The 24,638-nt window shown below is 55.8% G+C and overlaps 1 protein-coding gene across 2 annotated transcripts in view; it reads left to right on the top strand.

Annotated features, from left to right (window-relative positions):
- LOC142243733 (uncharacterized) overlaps positions 1–24,238 on the top strand; it is a 66,018-nt gene extending 41,780 nt beyond the window's left edge. For both annotated transcript variants that reach the window (XM_075315934.1, XM_075315935.1), the window contains one exon: positions 22,019–24,238. In XM_075315934.1, coding sequence (XP_075172049.1) covers positions 22,019–23,097 — 1,079 coding nt within the window. In that variant the 3' untranslated portion in view covers positions 23,098–24,238. The remainder of the gene's footprint in view (positions 1–22,018) is intronic.
- Positions 24,239–24,638: the final 400 nt, after the last annotated feature.

Here is a 24,638-nt window from a genome sequence, read left to right as displayed (position 1 = left end):
GGGCTTCCTGACATACTTGAATATCATGATTTATCGTCATATCTCCGGATTTACCTCACAAGAGGAATGAGGGGAGGTGCGGGATTCTCATGTGTATGGAGAGGAATGAGGGGAGGTGCGGGATCATATGTAAGGAGAGGAATGAGGGGAGGTGTGGGATCTTCATGTGTAAGGAGAGGAATGTGGGGAGGTGCGGGATCCTTATGTGTAAGGAGAGGAATGAGGGGAGGTGCGGGATCCTCATGTGTATGGAGAGGAATGAGGGGAGGTGCGGGATCCTCATGTGTAAGCAGAGGAATGAGGGGAGGTGCGGAATCCTCATGTGTAAGGAGAGGAATGAGGGGAGGTGCGGGATCCTCATGTGTAAGGAGAGGAATGAGGGGAGGTGTAGGATCCTCATGTGTAAGGAGAGGAATGAGGGGAGGTGTAGGGTCCTCATGTGTAAGGAGAGGAATGAGGGGAGGTGTAGGATCCTCATGTGTAAGGAGAGGAATGAGGGGAGGTGTAGGGTCCTCATGTGTATGGAGAGGAATGAGGGGAGGTGTAGGGTCCTCATGTGTAAGGAGAGGAATGAGGGGAGGTGTAGGGTCCTCATGTGTATGGAGAGGAATGAGGGGAGGTGCGGGATCCTCATGTGTAAGCAGAGGAATGAGGGGAGGTGCGGGATCCTCGTGTAAGGAGAGGAATGAGGGGAGGTGCAGGACCCTTATGTGTAAGGAGAGGAATGAGGGGAGGTGCGGGATCCTCATGTGTAAGGAGAGGAATGAGGGGAGGTGCAGGACCCTTATGTGTAAGGAGAGGAATGAGGGGAGGTGCGAGATCTTCATGTTTAAGGAGAGGAATGCGGGGAGGTGCGGGATCCTCATGTGTAAGGAGAGGAATGAGGGGAAGTGTAGGGTCCTCATGTGTATGGAGAGGAATGAGGGGAGGTGCGGGATCCTCATGTGTAAGCAGAGGAATGAGGGGAGGTGTGGGATCCTCATGTGTAAGGAGAGGAATGAGGGGAGGTGTAGGGTCCTCATGTGTAAGGAGAGGAATGAGGGGAGGTGCGGGATCCTCATGTGTAAGGAGAGGAATGAGGGGAGGTGCGGGATCCTCATGTATAAGGAGGGGAATGAGGGATGTGCGGGATCCTCATGTGTAAGGAGAGGAATGAGGGGAGGTGCGGGATCCTCATGTGTAAGGAGAGGAATGAGGGGAGGTGTAGGATCCTCATGTGTAAGGAGAGGAATGAGGGGAGGTGTAGGGTCCTCATGTGTATGGAGAGGAATGAGGGGAGGTGTGGGATCCTCATATGTAAGGAGAGGAATGAGGGGAGGTGTAGGGTCCTCATGTGTAAGGAGAGGAATGAGGGGAGGTGTAGGGTCCTCATGTGTAAGGAGAGGAATGAGGGGAGGTGCTGGATCCTCATGTGTAAGGAGAGGAATGAGGGGAGGTGCAGGATCCTCATGTGTAAGGAGAGGAATGAGGGGATGTGCGGGATCCTCATGTGTAAGGAGAGGAATGAGGGGAGGTGCGGGATCCTCATGTGTAAGGAGAGGAATGAGGGGAGGTGCAGGATCCTCATGTGTAAGGAGAGGAATGAGGGGAGGTGCGGGATCCTCATGTGTAAGGAGAGGAATGAGGGGATGTGCGGGATCCTCATGTGTAAGGAGAGGAATGAGGGGAGGTGCGGGATCCTCATGTGTAAGGAGAGGAATGAGGGGAGGTGCGGGATCCTCATGTGTAAGGAGAGGAATGAGGGGAGGTGCGGGATCCTCATGTGTAAGGAGAGGAATGAGGGGAGGTGCGGGATCCTCATGTGGAAGGAGAGGAATGAGGGGAGGTGCGGGATCCTCATGTGTAAGGAGAGGATTGAGGGGAGGTGCGGGATCCTCATGTGTAAGGAGAGGAATGAGGGGAGGTGCGGGATCCTCATGTGTAAGGAGAGGAATGAGGGGAGGTGCGGGATCCTCATGTGTAAGGAGAGGAATGGGGGAGGTGCGGGATCCTCATGTGTAAGGAGAGGAATGAGGGGAGGTGCAGGACCCTTATGTGTAAGGAGAGGAATGAGGGGAGGTGCAGGACCCTTATGTGTAAGGAGAGGAATGAGGGGAGGTGCAGGACCCTTATGTGTAAGGAGAGGAATGAGGGGAGGTGCGGGATCCTCATGTGTAAGGAGAGGAATGAGGGGAGGTGCGGGATCCTCATGTGTAAGGAGAGGAATGAGGGGAGGTGTGGGATCCTCATGTGTAAGGAGAGGACTGAGGGGAGGTGCGGGATCCTCATGTGTAAGGAGAGGAATGAGGGGAGGTGTGGGATCCTCATGTGTAAGGAGAGGACTGAGGGGAGGTGCAGGACCCTTATGTGTAAGGAGAGGAATGAGGGGAGGTGCGGGATTCTCATGTGTATGGAGAGGAATGAGGGGAGGTGCGGGATCCTCATGTGTATGGAGAGGAATGAGGGGAGGTGCGGGATCCTCATGTGTATGGAGAGGAATGAGGGGAGGTGCGGGATTCTCATGTGTATGGAGAGGAATGAGGGGAGGTGCGGGATCATATGTAAGGAGAGGAATGAGGGGAGGTGTGGGATCTTCATGTGTAAGGAGAGGAATGTGGGGAGGTGCGGGATCCTTATGTGTAAGGAGAGGAATGAGGGGAGGTGCGGGATCCTCATGTGTATGGAGAGGAATGAGGGGAGGTGCGGGATCCTCTTGTGTAAGCAGAGGAATGAGGGGAGGTGCGGAATCCTCATGTGTAAGGAGAGGAATGAGGGGAGGTGCGGGATCCTCATGTGTAAGGAGAGGAATGAGGGGAGGTGTAGGATCCTCATGTGTATGGAGAGGAATGAGGGGAGGTGCGGGATCCTCATGTGTATGGAGAGGAATGAGGGGAGGTGCGGGATCCTCATGTGTAAGGAGAGGAATGAGGGGAGGTGCGGGATCCTCATGTGTAAGGAGAGGAATGAGGGGAGGTGCGGGATCCTCATGTGTAAGGAGAGGAATGAGGGGAGGTGCGGGATCCTCATGTGTAAGGAGAGGAATGAGGGGAGGTGCGGGATCCTCATGTGTAAGGAGAGGAATGGGGGAGGTGCGGGATCCTCATGTGTAAGGAGAGGAATGAGGGGAGGTGCAGGACCCTTATGTGTAAGGAGAGGAATGAGGGGAGGTGCAGGACCCTTATGTGTAAGGAGAGGAATGAGGGGAGGTGCAGGACCCTTATGTGTAAGGAGAGGAATGAGGGGAGGTGCAGGACCCTTATGTGTAAGGAGAGGAATGAGGGGAGGTGCGGGATCCTCATGTGTAAGGAGAGGAATGAGGGGAGGTGCGGGATCCTCATGTGTAAGGAGAGGAATGAGGGGAGGTGTGGGATCCTCATGTGTAAGGAGAGGACTGAGGGGAGGTGCAGGACCCTTATGTGTAAGGAGAGGAATGAGGGGAGGTGCAGGACCCTTATGTGTAAGGAGAGGAAAGAGGGGAGGTGTAGGGTCCTCATGTGTATGGAGAGGAATGAGGGGAGGTGTGGGATCCTCATATGTAAGGAGAGGAATGAGGGGAGGTGTAGGGTCCTCATGTGTAAGGAGAGGAATGAGGGGAGGTGTAGGGTCCTTATGTGTAAGGAGAGGAATGAGGGGAGGTGCGGGATCCTCATGTGTAAGGAGAGGAATGAGGGGAGGTGCGGGATCCTCATGTGTAAGGAGAGGAATGAGGGGATGTGCGGGATCCTCATGTGTAAGGAGAGGAATGAGGGGAGGTGCGGGATCCTCATGTGTAAGGAGAGGAATGAGGGGAGGTGCGGGATCCTCATGTGTAAGGAGAGGAATGAGGGGAGGTGCGGGATCCTCATGTGTAAGGAGAGGAATGAGGGGAGGTGCGGGATCCTCATGTGTAAGGAGAGGAATGAGGGGAGGTGCAGGATCCTCATGTGTAAGGAGAGGAATGAGGGGAGGTGTAGGATCCTCATGTGTAAGGAGAGGAATGAGGGGAGGTGTAGGGTCCTCATGTGTATGGAGAGGAATGAGGGGAGGTGTGGGATCCTCATATGTAAGGAGAGGAATGAGGGGAGGTGTAGGGTCCTCATGTGTAAGGAGAGGAATGAGGGGATGTGCGGGATCCTCATGTGTAAGGAGAGGAATGAGGGGAGGTGCGGGATCCTCATGTGTAAGGAGAGGAATGAGGGGAGGTGCAGGATCCTCATGTGTAAGGAGAGGAATGAGGGGAGGTGCGGGATCCTCATGTGTAAGGAGAGGAATGAGGGGATGTGCGGGATCCTCATGTGTAAGGAGAGGAATGAGGGGAGGTGCGGGATCCTCATGTGTAAGGAGAGGAATGAGGGGAGGTGCGGGATCCTCATGTGTAAGGAGAGGAATGAGGGGAGGTGCGGGATCCTCATGTGTAAGGAGAGGAATGAGGGGAGGTGCGGGATCCTCATGTGTAAGGAGAGGAATGAGGGGAGGTGCGGGATCCTCATGTGTAAGGAGAGGAATGAGGGGAGGTGCGGGATCCTCATGTGTAAGGAGAGGAATGAGGGGAGGTGTAGGATCCTCATGTGTAAGGAGAGGAATGAGGGGAGGTGTAGGGTCCTCATGTGTATGGAGAGGAATGAGGGGAGGTGTAGGATCCTCATGTGTAAGGAGAGGAATGAGGGGAGGTGTAGGGTCCTCATGTGTATGGAGAGGAATGAGGGGAGGTGTGGGATCCTCATATGTAAGGAGAGGAATGAGGGGAGGTGTAGGGTCCTCATGTGTATGGAGAGGAATGAGGGGAGGTGTAGGGTCCTCATGTGTAAGGAGAGGAATGAGGGGAGGTGCGGGATCCTCATGTGTAAGGAGAGGAATGAGGGGAGGTGCAGGATCCTCATGTGTAAGGAGAGGAATGAGGGGATGTGCGGGATCCTCATGTGTAAGGAGAGGAATGAGGGGAGGTGCGGGATCCTCATGTGTAAGGAGAGGAATGAGGGGAGGTGCGGGATCCTCATGTGTAAGGAGAGGAATGAGGGGAGGTGCGGGATCCTCATGTGTAAGGAGAGGAATGAGGGGAGGTGCGGGATCCTCATGTGTAAGGAGAGGAATGAGGGGAGGTGTGGGATCCTCATGTGTAAGGTGAGGAATGAGGGGAGGTGCAGGATCCTCATGTGTAAGGAGAGGAATGAGGGTAGGTGCAGGACCCTTATGTGTAAGGAGAGGAATGAGGGGAGGTGCGGGATCATATGTAAGGAGAGGAATGAGGGGAGGTGTGGGATCTTCATGTGTAAGGAGAGGAATGTGGGGAGGTGCGGGATCCTTATGTGTAAGGAGAGGAATGAGGGGAGGTGCGGGATCCTCATGTGTATGGAGAGGAATGAGGGGAGGTGCGGGATCCTCTTGTGTAAGCAGAGGAATGAGGGGAGGTGCGGAATCCTCATGTGTAAGGAGAGGAATGAGGGGAGGTGCGGGATCCTCATGTGTAAGGAGAGGAATGAGGGGAGGTGTTGGATCCTCATGTGTATGGAGAGGAATGAGGGGAGGTGTAGGATCCTCATGTGTATGGAGAGGAATGAGGGGAGGTGCGGGATCCTCATGTGTATGGAGAGGAATGAGGGGAGGTGCGGGATCCTCATGTGTAAGGAGAGGAATGAGGGGAGGTGCGGGATCCTCATGTGTAAGGAGAGGAATGAGGGGAGGTGCGGGATCCTCATGTGTAAGGAGAGGAATGAGGGGAGGTGCGGGATCCTCATGTGTAAGGAGAGGAATGAGGGGAGGTGCGGGATCCTCATGTGTAAGGAGAGGAATGGGGGAGGTGCGGGATCCTCATGTGTAAGGAGAGGAATGAGGGGAGGTGCAGGACCCTTATGTGTAAGGAGAGGAATGAGGGGAGGTGCAGGACCCTTATGTGTAAGGAGAGGAATGAGGGGAGGTGCAGGACCCTTATGTGTAAGGAGAGGAATGAGGGGAGGTGCGGGATCCTCATGTGTAAGGAGAGGAATGAGGGGAGGTGCGGGATCCTCATGTGTAAGGAGAGGAATGAGGGGAGGTGTGGGATCCTCATGTGTAAGGAGAGGACTGAGGGGAGGTGCAGGACCCTTATGTGTAAGGAGAGGAATGAGGGGAGGTGCAGGACCCTTATGTGTAAGGAGAGGAATGAGGGGAGGTGTAGGGTCCTCATGTGTATGGAGAGGAATGAGGGGAGGTGTGGGATCCTCATATGTAAGGAGAGGAATGAGGGGAGGTGTAGGGTCCTCATGTGTAAGGAGAGGAATGAGGGGAGGTGTAGGGTCCTCATGTGTAAGGAGAGGAATGAGGGGAGGTGCGGGATCCTCATGTGTAAGGAGAGGAATGAGGGGAGGTGCGGGATCCTCATGTGTAAGGAGAGGAATGAGGGGATGTGCGGGATCCTCATGTGTAAGGAGAGGAATGAGGGGAGGTGCGGGATCCTCATGTGTAAGGAGAGGAATGAGGGGAGGTGCGGGATCCTCATGTGTAAGGAGAGGAATGAGGGGAGGTGCGGGATCCTCATGTGTAAGGAGAGGAATGAGGGGAGGTGCGGGATCCTCATGTGTAAGGAGAGGAATGAGGGGAGGTGCAGGATCCTCATGTGTAAGGAGAGGAATGAGGGGAGGTGTAGGATCCTCATGTGTAAGGAGAGGAATGAGGGGAGGTGTAGGGTCCTCATGTGTATGGAGAGGAATGAGGGGAGGTGTGGGATCCTCATATGTAAGGAGAGGAATGAGGGGAGGTGTAGGGTCCTCATGTGTAAGGAGAGGAATGAGGGGATGTGCGGGATCCTCATGTGTAAGGAGAGGAATGAGGGGAGGTGCGGGATCCTCATGTGTAAGGAGAGGAATGAGGGGAGGTGCAGGATCCTCATGTGTAAGGAGAGGAATGAGGGGAGGTGCGGGATCCTCATGTGTAAGGAGAGGAATGAGGGGATGTGCGGGATCCTCATGTGTAAGGAGAGGAATGAGGGGAGGTGCGGGATCCTCATGTGTAAGGAGAGGAATGAGGGGAGGTGCGGGATCCTCATGTGTAAGGAGAGGAATGAGGGGAGGTGCGGGATCCTCATGTGTAAGGAGAGGAATGAGGGGAGGTGCGGGATCCTCATGTGTAAGGAGAGGAATGAGGGGAGGTGCGGGATCCTCATGTGTAAGGAGAGGAATGAGGGGAGGTGCGGGATCCTCATGTGTAAGGAGAGGAATGAGGGGAGGTGTAGGATCCTCATGTGTAAGGAGAGGAATGAGGGGAGGTGTAGGGTCCTCATGTGTATGGAGAGGAATGAGGGGAGGTGTAGGATCCTCATGTGTAAGGAGAGGAATGAGGGGAGGTGTAGGGTCCTCATGTGTATGGAGAGGAATGAGGGGAGGTGTGGGATCCTCATATGTAAGGAGAGGAATGAGGGGAGGTGTAGGGCCCTCATGTGTATGGAGAGGAATGAGGGGAGGTGTAGGGTCCTCATGTGTAAGGAGAGGAATGAGGGGAGGTGCGGGATCCTCATGTGTAAGGAGAGGAATGAGGGGAGGTGCAGGATCCTCATGTGTAAGGAGAGGAATGAGGGGATGTGCGGGATCCTCATGTGTAAGGAGAGGAATGAGGGGAGGTGCAGGATCCTCATGTGTAAGGAGAGGAATGAGGGGATGTGCGGGATCCTCATGTGTAAGGAGAGGAATGAGGGGAGGTGCGGGATCCTCATGTGTAAGGAGAGGAATGAGGGGAGGTGCGGGATCCTCATGTGTAAGGAGAGGAATGAGGGGAGGTGCGGGATCCTCATGTGTAAGGAGAGGAATGAGGGGAGGTGCGGGATCCTCATGTGTAAGGAGAGGAATGAGGGGAGGTGTGGGATCCTCATGTGTAAGGTGAGAAATGAGGGGAGGTGCAGGATCCTCATGTGTAAGGAGAGGAATGAGGGGAGGTGCGGGATCCTCATGTGTAAGGAGAGGAATGAGGGGAGGTGCAGGACCCTTATGTGTAAGGAGAGGAATGGGGGAGGTGCGGGATCCTCATGTGTAAGGAGAGGAATGAGGGGAGGTGCAGGACCCTTATGTGTAAGGAGAGGAATGAGGGGAGGTGCAGGACCCTTATGTGTAAGGAGAGGAATGAGGGGAGGTGCAGGACCCTTATGTGTAAGGAGAGGAATGAGGGGAGGTGCGGGATCCTCATGTGTAAGGAGAGGAATGAGGGGAGGTGCGGGATCCTCATGTGTAAGGAGAGGAATGAGGGGAGGTGCAGGACCCTTATGTGTAAGGAGAGGAATGAGGGGAGGTGCAGGACCCTTATGTGTAAGGAGGGGAATGAGGGGAGGTGCAGGACCCTTATGTGTAAGGAGAGGAATGAGGGGAGGTGCGGGATCCTCATGTGTAAGGAGAGGAATGAGGGGAGGTGCGGGATCCTCATGTGTAAGGAGAGGAATGAGGGGAGGTGTGGGATCCTCATGTGTAAGGAGAGGAATGAGGGGAGGTGCGGGATCCTCATGTGTAAGGAGAGGAATGAGGGGAGGTGTGGGATCCTCATGTGTAAGGAGAGGAATGAGGGGAGGTGCAGGATCCTCATGTGTAAGGAGAGGAATGAGGGGAGGTGCGGGATCCTCATGTGTAAGGAGAGGAATGAGGGGAGGTGCGGGATCCTCATGTGTAAGGAGAGGAATGAGGGGAGGTGCGGGATCCTCATGTGTAAGGAGAGGAATGAGGGGAGGTGCGGGATCCTCATGTGTAAGGAGAGGAATGGGGGAGGTGCGGGATCCTCATGTGTAAGGAGAGGAATGAGGGGAGGTGCAGGACCCTTATGTGTAAGGAGAGGAATGAGGGGAGGTGCAGGACCCTTATGTGTAAGGAGAGGAATGAGGGGAGGTGCAGGACCCTTATGTGTAAGGAGAGGAATGAGGGGAGGTGCGGGATCCTCATGTGTAAGGAGAGGAATGAGGGGAGGTGCGGGATCCTCATGTGTAAGGAGAGGAATGAGGGGAGGTGTGGGATCCTCATGTGTAAGGAGAGGACTGAGGGGAGGTGCAGGACCCTTATGTGTAAGGAGAGGAATGAGGGGAGGTGCAGGACCCTTATGTGTAAGGAGAGGAATGAGGGGAGGTGTAGGGTCCTCATGTGTATGGAGAGGAATGAGGGGAGGTGTGGGATCCTCATATGTAAGGAGAGGAATGAGGGGAGGTGTAGGGTCCTCATGTGTAAGGAGAGGAATGAGGGGAGGTGTAGGGTCCTCATGTGTAAGGAGAGGAATGAGGGGAGGTGCGGGATCCTCATGTGTAAGGAGAGGAATGAGGGGAGGTGCGGGATCCTCATGTGTAAGGAGAGGAATGAGGGGATGTGCGGGATCCTCATGTGTAAGGAGAGGAATGAGGGGAGGTGCGGGATCCTCATGTGTAAGGAGAGGAATGAGGGGAGGTGCGGGATCCTCATGTGTAAGGAGAGGAATGAGGGGAGGTGCGGGATCCTCATGTGTAAGGAGAGGAATGAGGGGAGGTGCGGGATCCTCATGTGTAAGGAGAGGAATGAGGGGAGGTGCAGGATCCTCATGTGTAAGGAGAGGAATGAGGGGAGGTGTAGGATCCTCATGTGTAAGGAGAGGAATGAGGGGAGGTGTAGGGTCCTCATGTGTATGGAGAGGAATGAGGGGAGGTGTGGGATCCTCATATGTAAGGAGAGGAATGAGGGGAGGTGTAGGGTCCTCATGTGTAAGGAGAGGAATGAGGGGATGTGCGGGATCCTCATGTGTAAGGAGAGGAATGAGGGGAGGTGCGGGATCCTCATGTGTAAGGAGAGGAATGAGGGGAGGTGCAGGATCCTCATGTGTAAGGAGAGGAATGAGGGGAGGTGCGGGATCCTCATGTGTAAGGAGAGGAATGAGGGGATGTGCGGGATCCTCATGTGTAAGGAGAGGAATGAGGGGAGGTGCGGGATCCTCATGTGTAAGGAGAGGAATGAGGGGAGGTGCGGGATCCTCATGTGTAAGGAGAGGAATGAGGGGAGGTGCGGGATCCTCATGTGTAAGGAGAGGAATGAGGGGAGGTGCGGGATCCTCATGTGTAAGGAGAGGAATGAGGGGAGGTGCGGGATCCTCATGTGTAAGGAGAGGAATGAGGGGAGGTGCGGGATCCTCATGTGTAAGGAGAGGAATGAGGGGAGGTGTAGGATCCTCATGTGTAAGGAGAGGAATGAGGGGAGGTGTAGGGTCCTCATGTGTATGGAGAGGAATGAGGGGAGGTGTAGGATCCTCATGTGTAAGGAGAGGAATGAGGGGAGGTGTAGGGTCCTCATGTGTATGGAGAGGAATGAGGGGAGGTGTGGGATCCTCATATGTAAGGAGAGGAATGAGGGGAGGTGTAGGGTCCTCATGTGTATGGAGAGGAATGAGGGGAGGTGTAGGGTCCTCATGTGTAAGGAGAGGAATGAGGGGAGGTGCGGGATCCTCATGTGTAAGGAGAGGAATGAGGGGAGGTGCAGGATCCTCATGTGTAAGGAGAGGAATGAGGGGATGTGCGGGATCCTCATGTGTAAGGAGAGGAATGAGGGGAGGTGCAGGATCCTCATGTGTAAGGAGAGGAATGAGGGGATGTGCGGGATCCTCATGTGTAAGGAGAGGAATGAGGGGAGGTGCGGGATCCTCATGTGTAAGGAGAGGAATGAGGGGAGGTGCGGGATCCTCATGTGTAAGGAGAGGAATGAGGGGAGGTGCGGGATCCTCATGTGTAAGGAGAGGAATGAGGGGAGGTGCGGGATCCTCATGTGTAAGGAGAGGAATGAGGGGAGGTGTGGGATCCTCATGTGTAAGGTGAGAAATGAGGGGAGGTGCAGGATCCTCATGTGTAAGGAGAGGAATGAGGGGAGGTGCAGGACCCTTATGTGTAAGGAGAGGAATGAGGGGAGGTGCAGGACCCTTATGTGTAAGGAGGGGAATGAGGGGAGGTGCAGGACCCTTATGTGTAAGGAGAGGAATGAGGGGAGGTGCGGGATCCTCATGTGTAAGGAGAGGAATGAGGGGAGGTGCGGGATCCTCATGTGTAAGGAGAGGAATGAGGGGAGGTGTGGGATCCTCATGTGTAAGGAGAGGAATGAGGGGAGGTGCGGGATCCTCATGTGTAAGGAGAGGAATGAGGGGAGGTGTGGGATCCTCATGTGTAAGGAGAGGAATGAGGGGAGGTGCAGGATCCTCATGTGTAAGGAGAGGAATGAGGGGAGGTGCGGGATCCTCATATGTAAGGAGAGGAATGAGGGGAGGTGCGGGATCCTCATGTGTAAGGAGAGGAATGAGGGGAGGTGTGGGATCCTCATGTGTAAGGAGAGGACTGAGGGGAGGTGCAGGATCCTCATGTGTAAGGAGAGGAATGAGGGGAGGTGCGGGATCCTCATGTGTAAGGAGAGGACTGAGGGGAGGTGCAGGACCCTTATGTGTAAGGAGAGGAATGAGGGGAGGTGCGGGATCCTCATGTGTAAGGAGAGGAATGAGGGGAGGTGCGGGATCCTCATGTGTAAGGAGAGGAATGAGGGGAGGTGCGGGATCCTCATATGTAAGGAGAGGAATGAGGGGAGGTGCGGGATCCTCATGTGTAAGGAGAGGAATGAGGGGAGGTGTGGGATCCTCATGTGTAAGGAGAGGACTGAGGGGAGGTGCAGGATCCTCATGTGTAAGGAGAGGAATGAGGGGAGGTGCGGGATCCTCATGTGTAAGGAGAGGACTGAGGGGAGGTGCAGGACCCTTATGTGTAAGGAGAGGAATGAGGGGAGGTGCGGGATCCTCATGTGTAAGGAGAGGAATGAGGGGAGGTGCAGGACCCTTATGTGTAAGGAGAGGAATGAGGGGAGGTGCAGGACCCTTATGTGTAAGGAGAGGAATGAGGGGAGGTGCGGGATCCTCATGTGTAAGGAGAGGAATGAGGGGAGGTGCGGGATCCTCATGTGTAAGGAGAGGAATGAGGGGAGGTGCGGGATCCTCATGTGTAAGGAGAGGAATGAGGGGAGGTGCGGGATCCTCATGTGTAAGGAGAGGAATGAGGGGAGGTGCGGGATCCTCATGTGTAAGGAGAGGAATGAGGGGAGGTGCGGGATCCTCATGTGTAAGGAGAGGAATGAGGGGAGGTGCGGGATCCTCATGTGTAAGGAGAGGAATGAGGGGAGGTGCGGGATCCTCATGTGTAAGGAGAGGAATGAGGGGAGGTGCGGGATCCTCATGTGTAAGGAGAGGAATGAGGGGAGGTGCAGGATCCTCATGTGTAAGGAGAGGAATGAGGGGAGGTGCAGGATCCTCACGTGTATGGAGAGGAATGAGGGGAGGTGCGGGATCCTCATGTGTAAGGAGAGGAATGAGGGGAGGTGCAGGACCCTTATGTGTAAGGAGAGGAATGAGGGGAGGTGTGGGATCCTTATGTGTAAGGAGAGGAATGAGGGGAGGTGCAGGACCCTTATGTGTAAGGAGAGGAATGAGGGGAGGTGCGGGATCCTCATGTGTAAGGAGAGGAATGAGGGGAGGTGCGGGATCCTCATGTGTAAGGAGAGGAATGAGGGGAGGTGCGGGATCCTCATGTGTAAGGAGAGGAATGAGGGGAGGTGCGGGATCCTCATGTGTAAGGAGAGGAATGAGGGGAGGTGCAGGACCCTTATGTGTAAGGAGAGGAATGAGGGGAGGTGCAGGACCCTTATGTGTAAGGAGAGGAATGAGGGGAGGTGCAGGACCCTTATGTGTAAGGAGAGGAATGAGGGGAGGTGCAGGACCCTTATGTGTAAGGAGAGGAATGAGGGGAGGTGCAGGACCCTTATGTGTAAGGAGAGGAATGAGGGGAGGTGCGGGATCCTCATGTGTAAGGAGAGGAATGAGGGGAGGTGCAGGATCCTCATGTGTAAGGAGAGGAATGAGGGGAGGTGCAGGATCCTCACGTGTATGGAGAGGAATGAGGGGAGGTGCAGGACCCTTATGTGTAAGGAGAGGAATGAGGGGAGGTGTGGGATCCTTATGTGTAAGGAGAGGAATGAGGGGAGGTGCAGGACCCTTATGTGTAAGGAGAGGACTGAGGGGAGGTGTGGGATCCTCATGTGTAAGGAGAGGACTGAGGGGAGGTGCAGGACCCTTATGTGTAAGGAGAGGAATGAGGGGAGGTGCAGGACCCTTATGTGTAAGGAGAGGAATGAGGGGAGGTGCAGGACCCTTATGTGTAAGGAGAGGAATGAGGGGAGGTGTGGGAACCAGACTGGGAGGGAAGGAATGAGGGGCAGAGGCAGGTACCAAATGTGTACGAGGCTGGGAGGAATGAGGGGAGGTGTGTACAGGGTGGAATGTGATCCAGGTGCAGGAAGCAGATGTAGATGGGCTGGAGAGGGATAGGAGCTTCCCCTTCAATATCATAGGATGACTTTAAAGGTGAGAATTTGGCAATAACCTCTTCACTGCTGACCAATCCCAAGCACTGGGCCCCTCCGCGGTGTGCATGGGGGGGGGGGGCTATAAAATGCTTTTCACATATCCTGTTTGCAGATAAATGTATTTAGTGGGAAATGTATAGAAAGTTACATTCTGGCCTAAGTTGGTTATTACTTATTTACAGAAGAGTTGATCAGTGTATGATCACTGCTACCTTCCAATCTTTCCTGATTTTCATTTTTTTTGCCCTGGCTGCAATAATGTAACCAGAAAGAATTCATATCTTCCGCACCATTGATTGTAGATTTGTTTTCTGGATCTTAGAAAGCGAACCAAATTATAATGGAAATAATAATCAAAGGAACAACATGGTGCTCAAGGACAGGGATGCAGGTGACGGTCAGGGCGGGGTGAAAGCAGTGATGCAGGTGACGGTCAGGGCAGCTGGAGAGCAGGGATCTGAGTAAAGGTCAGGGCGGGGTGAGAGCAGTGATGCAGGTGACGGTCAGAACAGGGTGAGAGCAGGGATGCAGGTGACGGTCAGGGCAGGGTGAGAGCAGGGATGCAGGTGATGGTCAGGGCAGGGTGAGAGCAGTGATGCAGGTGATGGTCAGGGCAGGGTGAGAGCAGTGATGCAGGTGATGGTCAGGGCAGGGTGAGAGCAGTGATGCAGGTGACGGTCAGGGCGGGGTGAGAGCAGTGATGCAGGTGATGGTCAGGGCAGGGTGAGAGCAGTGATGCAGGTGATGGTCAGGGCAGGGTGAGAGCAGGGATGCAGGTGACGGCAGGGCGGGGTGAGAGCAGTGATGCAGGTGACGGTCAGGGCGGGGTGAGAGCAGTGATGCAGGTGACGGTCAGGGCAGGGTGAGAGCAGTGATGCAGGTGAGGGTCAGGGAGGGGTGAGAGCAGGGATGCAGGTGATGGTCAGGGCAGGGTGAGAGCAGTGATGCAGGTGATGGTCAGGGCAGGGTGAGAGCAGGGATGCAGGTGACGGTCAGGGCAGGGTGAGAGCAGGGATGCAGGTGATGGTCAGGAAGGGGTGAGAGCAGTGATGCAGGTGACGGTCAGGGCAGGGTGAGAGCAGTGATGCAGGTGACGGTCAGGGCAGGGTGAGAGCAGTGATGCAGGTGACTGTCAGGGCAGGGTGAGAGCAATGATGCAGGTGACGGTCAGGGCAGGGTGAGAGAAGGGATGCAGGTGACGTCAGGGCGGGGTGAGAGCAGTGATGCAGGTGACGGTCAGGGCGGGGTGAGAGCAGGGATGCAGGTGACGGTCAGGGCGGGGTGAGAGCAGTGATGCAGGTGATGGTCAGGGCAGGGTGAGAGCAGTGATGCAGGTGATGGTCAGGGCGGGGTGAGAGCAGGGATGCAGGTGATGGTCAGGGCAGGGTGAGAGCAGTGATGCAGGTGACGGTCAGGGCAGGGTGAGAGCAGGGATGCAGGTGACGGTCAGGGCGAGGTGAGAGCAGTGATGCAGGTGACGGTCAGGGCTAGGTGAGAGCAGTGATGCAGGTGACGGTCAGGGCAGGGTGAGAGCAGGGATGCAGGTGACTGTCAGGGCGGGGTGAGAGCAGGGATGCAGGTGAAGGTCAGGGCGGGGTGAGAGCAGGGATGCAGGTGACGGTCGGGGAGGGGTGAGAGCAGTGATGCAGGTGACGGTCAGGGCGGGGTGAGAGCAGTGATGCAGGTGACGGTCAGGGAGGGGTGAGAGCAGGGATGCAGGTGACGGTCAGGGAGGGGTGAGAGCAGTGATGCAGGTGACGGTCAGGGAGGGGTGAGAGCAGTGATGCAGGTGACGGTCAGGGCGGGGTGAGAGCAGTGATGCAGGTGACGGTCAGGGCGGGGTGAGAGCAGTGATGCAGGTGACGGTCAGGGCGGGGTGAGAGCAGTGATGCAGGTGACGGTCAGGGCGGGGTGAGAGCAGGGATGCAGGTGACGGTCAGGGAGGGGTGAGAGCAGTGATGCAGGTGACGGTCAGGGAGGGGTGAGAGCAGTGATGCAGGTGACGGTCAGGGCGGGGTGAGAGCAGTGATGCAGGTGACGGTCAGGGCGGGGTGAGAGCAGTGATGCAGGTGACGGTCAGGGCGGGGTGAGAGCAGTGATGCAGGTGACGGTCAGGGCGGGGTGAGAGCAGTGATGCAGGTGACGGTCAGGGCGGGGTGAGAGCAGGGATGCAGGTGACGGCAGGGCGGGGTGAGAGCAGGGATGCAGGTGACGGTCAGGGCGAGGTGAGAGCAGTGATCCAGGTGACGGTCAGGGCGGGGTGAGAGCAGTGATGCAGGTGACGGTCAGGGCGGGGTGAGAGCAGTGATGCAGGTGACGGTCAGGGCGGGGTGAGAGCAGTGATGCAGGTGACGGTCAGGGAGGGGTGAGAGCAGTGATGCAGGTGACGGTCAGGGAGGGGTGAGAGCAGTGATGCAGGTGACGGTCAGGGCGGGGTGAGAGCAGTGATGTAGGTGACGGTCAGGGCGGGGTGAGAGCAGTGATGCAGGTGACGGTCAGGGCGAGGTGAGAGCAATGATGCAGGTGACGGTCAGGGCGGGGTGAGAGCAGTGATGCAGGTGACGGTCAGGGCGGGGTGAAAGCAGTGATGCAGGTGACGGTCAGGGCGGGGTGAGAGATACAGGTGAAGGTCAGGGCGGGGTGAGAGCAGTGATGCAGGTGACGGTCAGGGCGGGGTGAGAGCAGTGATGCAGGTGACGGTCAGGGCGGGGTGAGAGCAGTGATACAGGTGAAGGTCAGGGCGGGGTGAGAGCAGTGATGCAGGTGACGGTCAGTGAGGGGTGAGAGCAGGGATGCAGGTGACGGTCAGGGAGGGGTGAGAGCAGTGATGCAGGTGACGGTCAGGGCAGGGTGAGAGCAGTGATGCAGGTGACGGTCAGGGCGAGGTGAAAGCAGTGATGCAGGTGACGGTCAGGGCGGGGTGAGAGCAGTGATGCAGGTGACGGTCAGGGCGGGGTGAGAGCAGTGATACAGGTGAAGGTCAGGGCGGGGTGAGAGCAGTGATGCAGGTGACGGTCAGGGAGGGGTGAGAGCAGGGATGCAGGTGACGGTCAGGGAGGGGTGAGAGCAGGGATGCAGGTGACGGTCAGGGCGGGGTGAGAGCAGGGATGCAGGTGATGGTCAGGGCAGGGTGAGAGCACTGATGCAGGCGACGGTCAGGGCGGAGTGAGAGCAGTGATGCAGGCGACGGTCAGGGCGGGGTGAGAGCAGTGATGCAGGTGACTGTCAGGGCGGGGTGAGAGCAGGGATGCAGGTGAAGGTCAGGGCGGGGTGAGAGCAGGGATGCAGGTGACGGTCGGGGAGGGGTGAGAGCAGTGATGCAGGTGACGGTCAGGGCGGGGTGAGAGCAGTGATGCAGGTGACGGTCAGGGAGGGGTGAGAGCAGGGATGCAGGTGACGGTCAGGGAGGGGTGAGAGCAGTGATGCAGGTGACGGTCAGGGAGGGGTGAGAGCAGTGATGCAGGTGACGGTCAGGGCGGGGTGAGAGCAGTGATGCAGGTGACGGTCAGGGCGGGGTGAGAGCAGTGATGCAGGTGACGGTCAGGGCGGGGTGAGAGCAGTGATGCAGGTGACGGTCAGGGCGGGGTGAGAGCAGGGATGCAGGTGACGGTCAGGGAGGGGTGAGAGCAGTGATGCAGGTGACGGTCAGGGAGGGGTGAGAGCAGTGATGCAGGTGACGGTCAGGGCGGGGTGAGAGCAGTGATGCAGGTGACGGTCAGGGCGGGGTGAGAGCAGTGATGCAGGTGACGGTCAGGGCGGGGTGAGAGCAGTGATGCAGGTGACGGTCAGGGCGGGGTGAGAGCAGTGATGCAGGTGACGGTCAGGGCGGGGTGAGAGCAGGGATGCAGGTGACGGCAGGGCGGGGTGAGAGCAGTGATGCAGGTGACGGTCAGGGCGAGGTGAGAGCAGTGATCCAGGTGACGGTCAGGGCGGGGTGAGAGCAGTGATGCAGGTGACGGTCAGGGCGGGGTGAGAGCAGTGATGCAGGTGACGGTCAGGGCGGGGTGAGAGCAGTGATGCAGGTGACGGTCAGGGAGGGGTGAGAGCAGTGATGCAGGTGACGGTCAGGGAGGGGTGAGAGCAGTGATGCAGGTGACGGTCAGGGCGGGGTGAGAGCAGTGATGTAGGTGACGGTCAGGGCGGGGTGAGAGCAGTGATGCAGGTGACGGTCAGGGCGAGGTGAGAGCAATGATGCAGGTGACGGTCAGGGCGGGGTGAGAGCAGTGATGCAGGTGACGGTCAGGGCGGGGTGAAAGCAGTGATGCAGGTGACGGTCAGGGCGGGGTGAGAGATACAGGTGAAGGTCAGGGCGGGGTGAGAGCAGTGATGCAGGTGACGGTCAGGGCGGGGTGAGAGCAGTGATGCAGGTGACGGTCAGGGCGGGGTGAGAGCAGTGATACAGGTGAAGGTCAGGGCGGGGTGAGAGCAGTGATGCAGGTGACGGTCAGGGAGGGGTGAGAGCAGGGATGCAGGTGACGGTCAGGGAGGGGTGAGAGCAGTGATGCAGGTGACGGTCAGGGCAGGGTGAGAGCAGTGATGCAGGTGACGGTCAGGGCGAGGTGAAAGCAGTGATGCAGGTGACGGTCAGGGCGGGGTGAGAGCAGTGATGCAGGTGACGGTCAGGGCGGGGTGAGAGCAGTGATACAGGTGAAGGTCAGGGCGGGGTGAGAGCAGTGATGCAGGTGACAGTCAGGGAGGGGTGAGAGCAGGGATGCAGGTGACGGTCAGGGAGGGGTGAGAGCAGGGATGCAGGTGACGGTCAGGGCGGGGTGAGAGCAGGGATGCAGGTGATGGTCAGGGCAGGGTGAGAGCACTGATGCAGGCGACGGTCAGGGCGGAGTGAGAGCAGTGATGCAGGCGACGGTCAGGGCGGGGTGAGAGCAGTGATGCAGGTGACGGTCAGGGCGAGGTGAAAGCAGTGATGCAGGTGAAGGTCAGGGCGGGGTGAGAGCAGTGATGCAGGTGACGGTGAGAGCAGGGTGAGAGCAGTGATGCAGGTGACGGTCATGGCAGGGTGAGAGCAGTGATGCAGGTGACGGTCAGGGAGGGGTAAGAGCAGTGATGCAGGTGACGGTCAGGGCGGGGTGAGAGCAGTGATGCAGGTGACGGTCAGGGCGGGGTGAGAGCAGTGATACAGGTGACGGTCAGGGCGGGGTGAGAGCAGTGATGCAGGTGACGGTGAGGGCAGGGTGAGAGCAGTGATGCAGGTGACGGTCAGGGAGGGGTGAGAGCAGTGATGCAGGTGAAGGTCAGGGCAGGGTGAGAGCAGTGATGCGGGTAAAGGTCAGGGCAAAGGTGAGAGCAGTGATGTGGGTGAAGGTCAGAGTAGGGTTAGGCTATGTGTGCATGCTGCATCTTTGTGGTGACCACTAAGATGCATGTTTTTGGGCCCAAAAAAAGCACCCTCACATTTTAATGTATTTTTTACCGCATTTTTATCCAGTGCTTTTTTAAGTCAAAGCTATTGACTGGAAGAGCTCAAAAAAGAAAAATGCAGAAAGAATTCGGGTGAAGGTCAAGTTAGAGTAAGAGCAGAGATTCGGGTGAAGGTCAGGGCGGGGTGAGAGCAGAGATTCAGGTGAAGGGCAGGTTAGAGTGAGAGCAGAGATTCGGGCGAAGGTCAGGTTAGAGTCAGAGCAGAGATTCGGGTGAAGGTCAGGGCGGGGTGAGAGCAAAGATTCGGGTGAAGGGCAGGGCAGGGTGAGAGCAGAGATTCCGGGTGAAGCTCAGGGCGGGGTCAGAGCAGAGATCCGGGTGAAGGTCAGGGCGGGGTCAGAGCAGAGATTCGGGTGAAGCTTAGGGCGGGGTCAGAGCAGAGATTCGGGCGAAGGTCAGGGCGGGGTGAGAGCAGAGATCCGGGTGAAGGTCAGGGCGAGGTGAGAGCAGAGATTCGGGTGAAGGTCAGGTTAGAGTGAGAGCAGAGATTCGGGCGAAGGTCAGGGCGGGGTGAGAGCAGAGATTTGGGCGAAGGTCAGGGCAGGGTGAGAGCAGAGATTCGGGCGAAGGTCAGGTTAGAGTGAGAGCAGAGATTCGGGTGAAGGTCAGGGCGGGGTGAGAGCAGAGATTTGGGTGAAGGTCAGGTTAGAGTGAGAGCAGAGATTCGGGTGAAGGTCAGGGCAGGGTGAGAGCAGAGATTCTGGTGAAGGTCAGGGCGAGGTGAGAGCAGAGATCCGGGTGAAGGTCAGGGCGGGTTGAGAGCAGAGATTTGGGCGAAGGTCAGGTTAGAGTGAGAGCAGAGATCCGGGTGAAGGTCAGGGTGGGATGAGAGCAGAGATTCGGGTGAAGGTCAGGTTAGGTTAGAGTGAGAGCAGAGATTCGGGTGAATGTCATAATGGGGTGAGAGCAGAGATTCGGGTGAAGGTCAGGTTAGAGTGAGAGCAGAGATCCGGGTGAAGGTCAGGGCGGGGTGAGAGCAGAGATTCGGGCGAAGGTCAGGGCGGGGTGAGAGCAGAGATTCGGGCGAAGGTCAGGGCGAGGTGAGAGCAGAGATTCGGGTGAAGGTCAGGGCGAGGTGAGAGCAGAGATTCGGGTGAAGGTCAGGGCGGGGTGAGAGCAGAGATTCGGGTGAAGGTCAGGGCGAGGTGAGAGCAGAGATTCGGGTGAAGGTCAGGGCGAGGTGAGAGCAGAGATTCGGGTGAAGCTCAGGGCGAGGTGAGAGCAGAGATTCGGGTGAAGGTCAGGTTAGAGTAAGAGCAGAGATTCGGGCGAAGGTCAGGTTAGAGTCAGAGCAGAGATCCGGGTGAAGGTCAGGGTGGGATGAGAGCAGAGATTCGGGTGAAGGTCAGGTTAGAGTGAGAGCAGAGATTCGGGTGAAGGTCATGGCGGGGTGAGAGCAGAGATTCGGGTGAAGGTCAGGTTAGAGTGAGAGCAGAGATCCGGGTGAAGGTCAGGGTGGGATGAGAGCAGAGATTCGGGTGAAGGTCAGGTTAGAGTGAGAGCAGAGATTCGGGTGAAGGTCATGGCGGGTTGAGAGCAGAGATTCGGGTGAAGGTCAGGTTAGAGTGAGAGCAGAGATTCGGGTGAAGGTCAGGTTAGAGTCAGAGCAGAGATTTGGGTGAAGGTCAGGGCGGGGTGAGAGCAGAGATTCGGGTGAAGGTCAGGGCGAGGTGAGAGCAGAGATCCGGGTGAAGGTCAGGGCGGGGTGAGAGCAGAGATTCGGGCGAAGGTCAGGTTAGAGTGAGAGCAGAGATCCGGGTGAAGGTCAGGGTGGGATGAGAGCAGAGATTCGGGTGAAGGTCAGGTTAGAGTGAGAGCAGAGATTCGGGTGAAGGTCATGGCGGGTTGAGAGCAGAGATTCGGGTGAAGGTCAGGTTAGAGTGAGAGCAGAGATTCGGGTGAAGGTCATGGCGGGGTGAGAGCAGAGATTCGGGTGAAGGTCAGGTTAGAGTGAGAGCAGAGATTCGGGTGAAGGTCAGGTTAGAGTGAGAGCAGAGATCCGGGTGAAGGTCAGGGTGGGATGAGAGCAGAGATTCGGGTGAAGGTCAGGTTAGAGTGAGAGCAGAGATTCGGGTGAAGGTCAGGTTAGAGTGAGAGCAGAGATCTGGGTGAAGGTCAGGGTGGGATGAGAGTAGAGATTCGGGTGAAGGTCAGGTTAGAGTGAGAGCAGAGATTCGGGTGAAGGTCATGGCGGGGTGAGAGCAGAGATTCGGGTGAAGGTCAGGTTAGAGTGAGAGCAGAGATTCGGGTGAAGGTCAGATTAGAGTGAGAGCAGAGATTCGGGTGAAGGTCAGGTTAGAGTGAGAGCAGAGATTCGGGTGAAGGTCAGGTTAGAGTGAGAGCAGAGATCCGGGTGAAGGTCAGGGTGGGATGAGAGCAGAGATTCGGGTGAAGGTCAGGTTAGAGTGAGAGCAGAGATCCGGGTGAAGGTCAGGGTGGGATGAGAGCAGAGATTCGGGTGAAGGTCAGGTTAGAGTGAGAGCAGAGATCCGGGTGAAGGTCAGGGTGGGATGAGAGCAGAGATTCCGGTGAAGGTCAGGTTAGAGTGAGAGCAGAGATCCGGGTGAAGGTCAGGGTGGGATGAGAGCAGAGATTCGGGTGAAGGTCAGGTTAGAGTGAGAGCAGAGATCCGGGTGAAGGTCAGGGTGGGATGAGAGCAGAGATTCGGGTGAAGGTCAGGTTAGAGTGAGAGCAGAGATCCGGGTGAAGGTCAGGGTGGGATGAGAGCAGAGATTCGGGTGAAGGTCAGGTTAGAGTGAGAGCAGAGATCCGGGTGAAGGTCAGGGTGGGATGAGAGCAGAGATTCGGGTGAAGGTCAGGTTAGAGTGAGAGCAGAGATCCGGGTGAAGGTCAGGGTGGGATGAGAGCAGAGATTCGGGTGAAGGTCAGGTTAGAGTGAGAGCAGAGATCCGGGTGAAGGTCAGGTTAGAGTGAGAGCAGAGATCCGGGTGAAGGTCAGGGTGGGATGAGAGCAGAGATTCGGGTGAAGGTCAGGTTAGAGTGAGAGCAGAGATCCGGGTGAAGGTCAGGGTGGGATGAGAGCAGAGATTCGGGTGAAGGTCAGGGTGGGATGAGAGCAGAGATTCGGGTGAAGGTCAGGTTAGAGTGAGAGCAGAGATCCGGGTGAAGGTCAGGGTGGGATGAGAGCAGAGATTCGGGTGAAGGTCAGGTTAGAGTGAGAGCAGAGATCCGGGTGAAGGTCAGGGTGGGATGAGAGCAGAGATTCATCCCCAGTTTTCATTAGTGACATGTTCTTTCTTCTTTTTTTGTAGACTCCTTTGGGCCAATGAATGGGACTGAAGATGAGAGCGCGCTATATATTCAGCAGTGCGGTGTGCTATTAGATTGTCATGATGACGATGATATTTCACAGTCTGCGCCAGGTGAAGAAAGTGAGGAAAGTTTCTTTGAGTTGGAAAAGAAAGACAGTTCACCCTACAGCGGATCATCCAAAGTAGGCCCCAGTCGCAAAGGGGCGAGTAAGCTCTCTAATATCATAGCCCATCTGCAGAGCTTGGCCAGTGAGCGCGAGTCGTCCCGCAGAGAGGGTGAGATAGAGGAGGAGGTAGCCTTTCAGATGGGTGAGAGCTCATTTGCCTATGATACTCATGGTATTGCTTTTGACGATCATGGAGAGAATTTGTCCTCCCCTAGGGGGCGCTCACACTCTTCTGATCAACGCTTAAAAGCGTTTAAGGCAATTAAGATATTGCAGGACACGGACTCAAAGGACAAAAAATATATATGTGTGGAGTGTGGGAAAACTAGCCGGTACAAGTCTGCGTATCTGCGACACAAGAGGACTCACACTGGTGAGAAACCCTTTAACTGTGCTGATTGTGGAAAGTGTTTCCGGAGAAGTTCTCAGCTAGTTACTCACCAGAGAATCCACACTGGTGAGAAACCGTACACGTGCTTGCGCTGCGGGAAGAGCTTTAGCTGTAACTCCACCCTGGTGACCCACCAGAGGACCCACACTGGTGAGAAGCCTTACATCTGCATTGAGTGTGGAAAGGGCTTCATCCACAGTTCTGACTACAACCGGCACCACCGTGTCCACCGTGGGGAGAAGCGCTACACCTGCAAGGAGTGCGGAAAGAGCTTTAGCCAGAGCTCCTACCTGGTCATCCACCAGCGCATCCACACCGGAGAGAAACCCTTTGTGTGTAATGAATGTGGAAAGTGTTTCAGCCGCAACTCTTCACTTGTGACACATCAGAGGGTGCACACGGGAGAGCGACCGTACACCTGCGCAGAATGTGGAAAGAGCTTCCGCCAAAGTTCCCACCTCCTCATCCACCAGAGAACGCACACTCCAGACAGCCACCTGGCGTTACGTGCCATGATGTGAGAGAATTGCACAGTATTGTTGATGCTGCCTGTGGTTAGAGGGGACTATTGGGGTCATCCCCTTCCAAAGATTATTTCATAGGAAAAAAAACTCAGAAGAAGAAACCTGTCACGGGTGTGTTCCACCTCTTTGACAAGCTGAGGTCCTGAATTTGAGGTGCTAATGGAGAAATATAGGAGACCCCCGTTCCCCCAGTGACTGCCATTCGTTTCCCCACAGTGCCGTCACTTCAGGTCATACCTTGCAGTATGTTGGGACAGACAGGAGCTGTGCCCCTACCCGTCCTTTGCCTCCCTCACTATTTATACTTGATGGTTAGCCGTCTGCACTCTGGGGTGCAGTCGCCGTTCCTGTGCTCTGTAGTACTGATTGCATGCCGTTATTTCAGCCTGTGTACCATGTGTGCTCCGTTCATTTCCCTTCTAACGTTTGTCCTACGAGTCTGTGTTACGCTACATGATGGAGTCTGGTAGAAGAGGAACATTATTACCAAGTTCTCCATGTTTTGCCTGCCTGGCCAAGTGTCCAGGTAAGGAAGAAGATCGTATGGCTTGTGCATGAAGACGTCTGCCAAGTGCCCATTGATGGAGCTGCTATCATGTGGTCCATGGTATTTTGTGGTCTCTTAATTCATCCAGTGTGTACCGAACATGAGACGTGATGAGGGACAATGTGGAGTCCTGCAGATTGTATTCTGTGTGGAGCCACATCTAGGCCTTCTCATTCAGTTACATGTTCCTGGGTTATGGGTAGAGATGGGAAGCTGGAGGCGAGTGCACCTCCTTATGTCTGAGAAGAGGCAGCAGGTGCCACCAGGATGCTCCACTTGTATACCCGCCAGCCCGTACTCTTACACTAACCAATCGCATTCATGGCGGATGAACCTGCTGCTCTCATGTTCTCCAGATGCCGTTGAGGTCTCCTCGAGGCTGTGGGTGTCGTGGAGGACATTGGCTGCATCTCCGGTCTAGAGTGAAGGATGGCCACATGACACTATTATTTATTCTATGATTACTCGTGGAGGGTGAAGCCGCCACTCATCGAACACTACGACTTATGTCCTTGCCCGCTCTGTGTACAATGTTTTCTTGGAAGCACTTTTATACTGTGATTGTTGTATCATTAAAATATGTGAAACACCGATTCTGATTCCTGGGGTTAGACATCCGTAACTAAGACTGGGTGCTCCGCTCTGACCGCATCACCATGATCTACATGACCAAAAGTAAGCTGCCCTGACCATCACTGCTGTATGAGCTCCGCGGAGGTCCCCCGTCCACCACCAGGGGTGGGCCTCATTCCTGAGGTCTGGTGTTGGGTGTGAGGGTCTGGCTCATACAGTTACAGCAGGTGAAATAAGTGTTGAACACGTCACCAGTTTTCTAAGTAAATCTTTTTCTAAAGCTGCTATTGACTTGAATTTCTCACCAGATGTCAGTAACATCCCATCCAATCCACTCAGGTAAAGAAATCCCTAGAGATATCCTTAAATTATGTGCAATAATGAGAAATGACACAGGGAAAAAGTACTGAACACGTTA

The sequence above is a fragment of the Anomaloglossus baeobatrachus genome, chromosome 6, assembly GCF_048569485.1.
Source record: "Anomaloglossus baeobatrachus isolate aAnoBae1 chromosome 6, aAnoBae1.hap1, whole genome shotgun sequence".
NCBI classification, from domain to species: Eukaryota; Metazoa; Chordata; class Amphibia; order Anura; family Aromobatidae; genus Anomaloglossus; species Anomaloglossus baeobatrachus.
The sequence above is the reverse complement of the archived record's forward strand: the minus strand, read 5'-3'. Positions and strand labels throughout refer to the sequence as shown.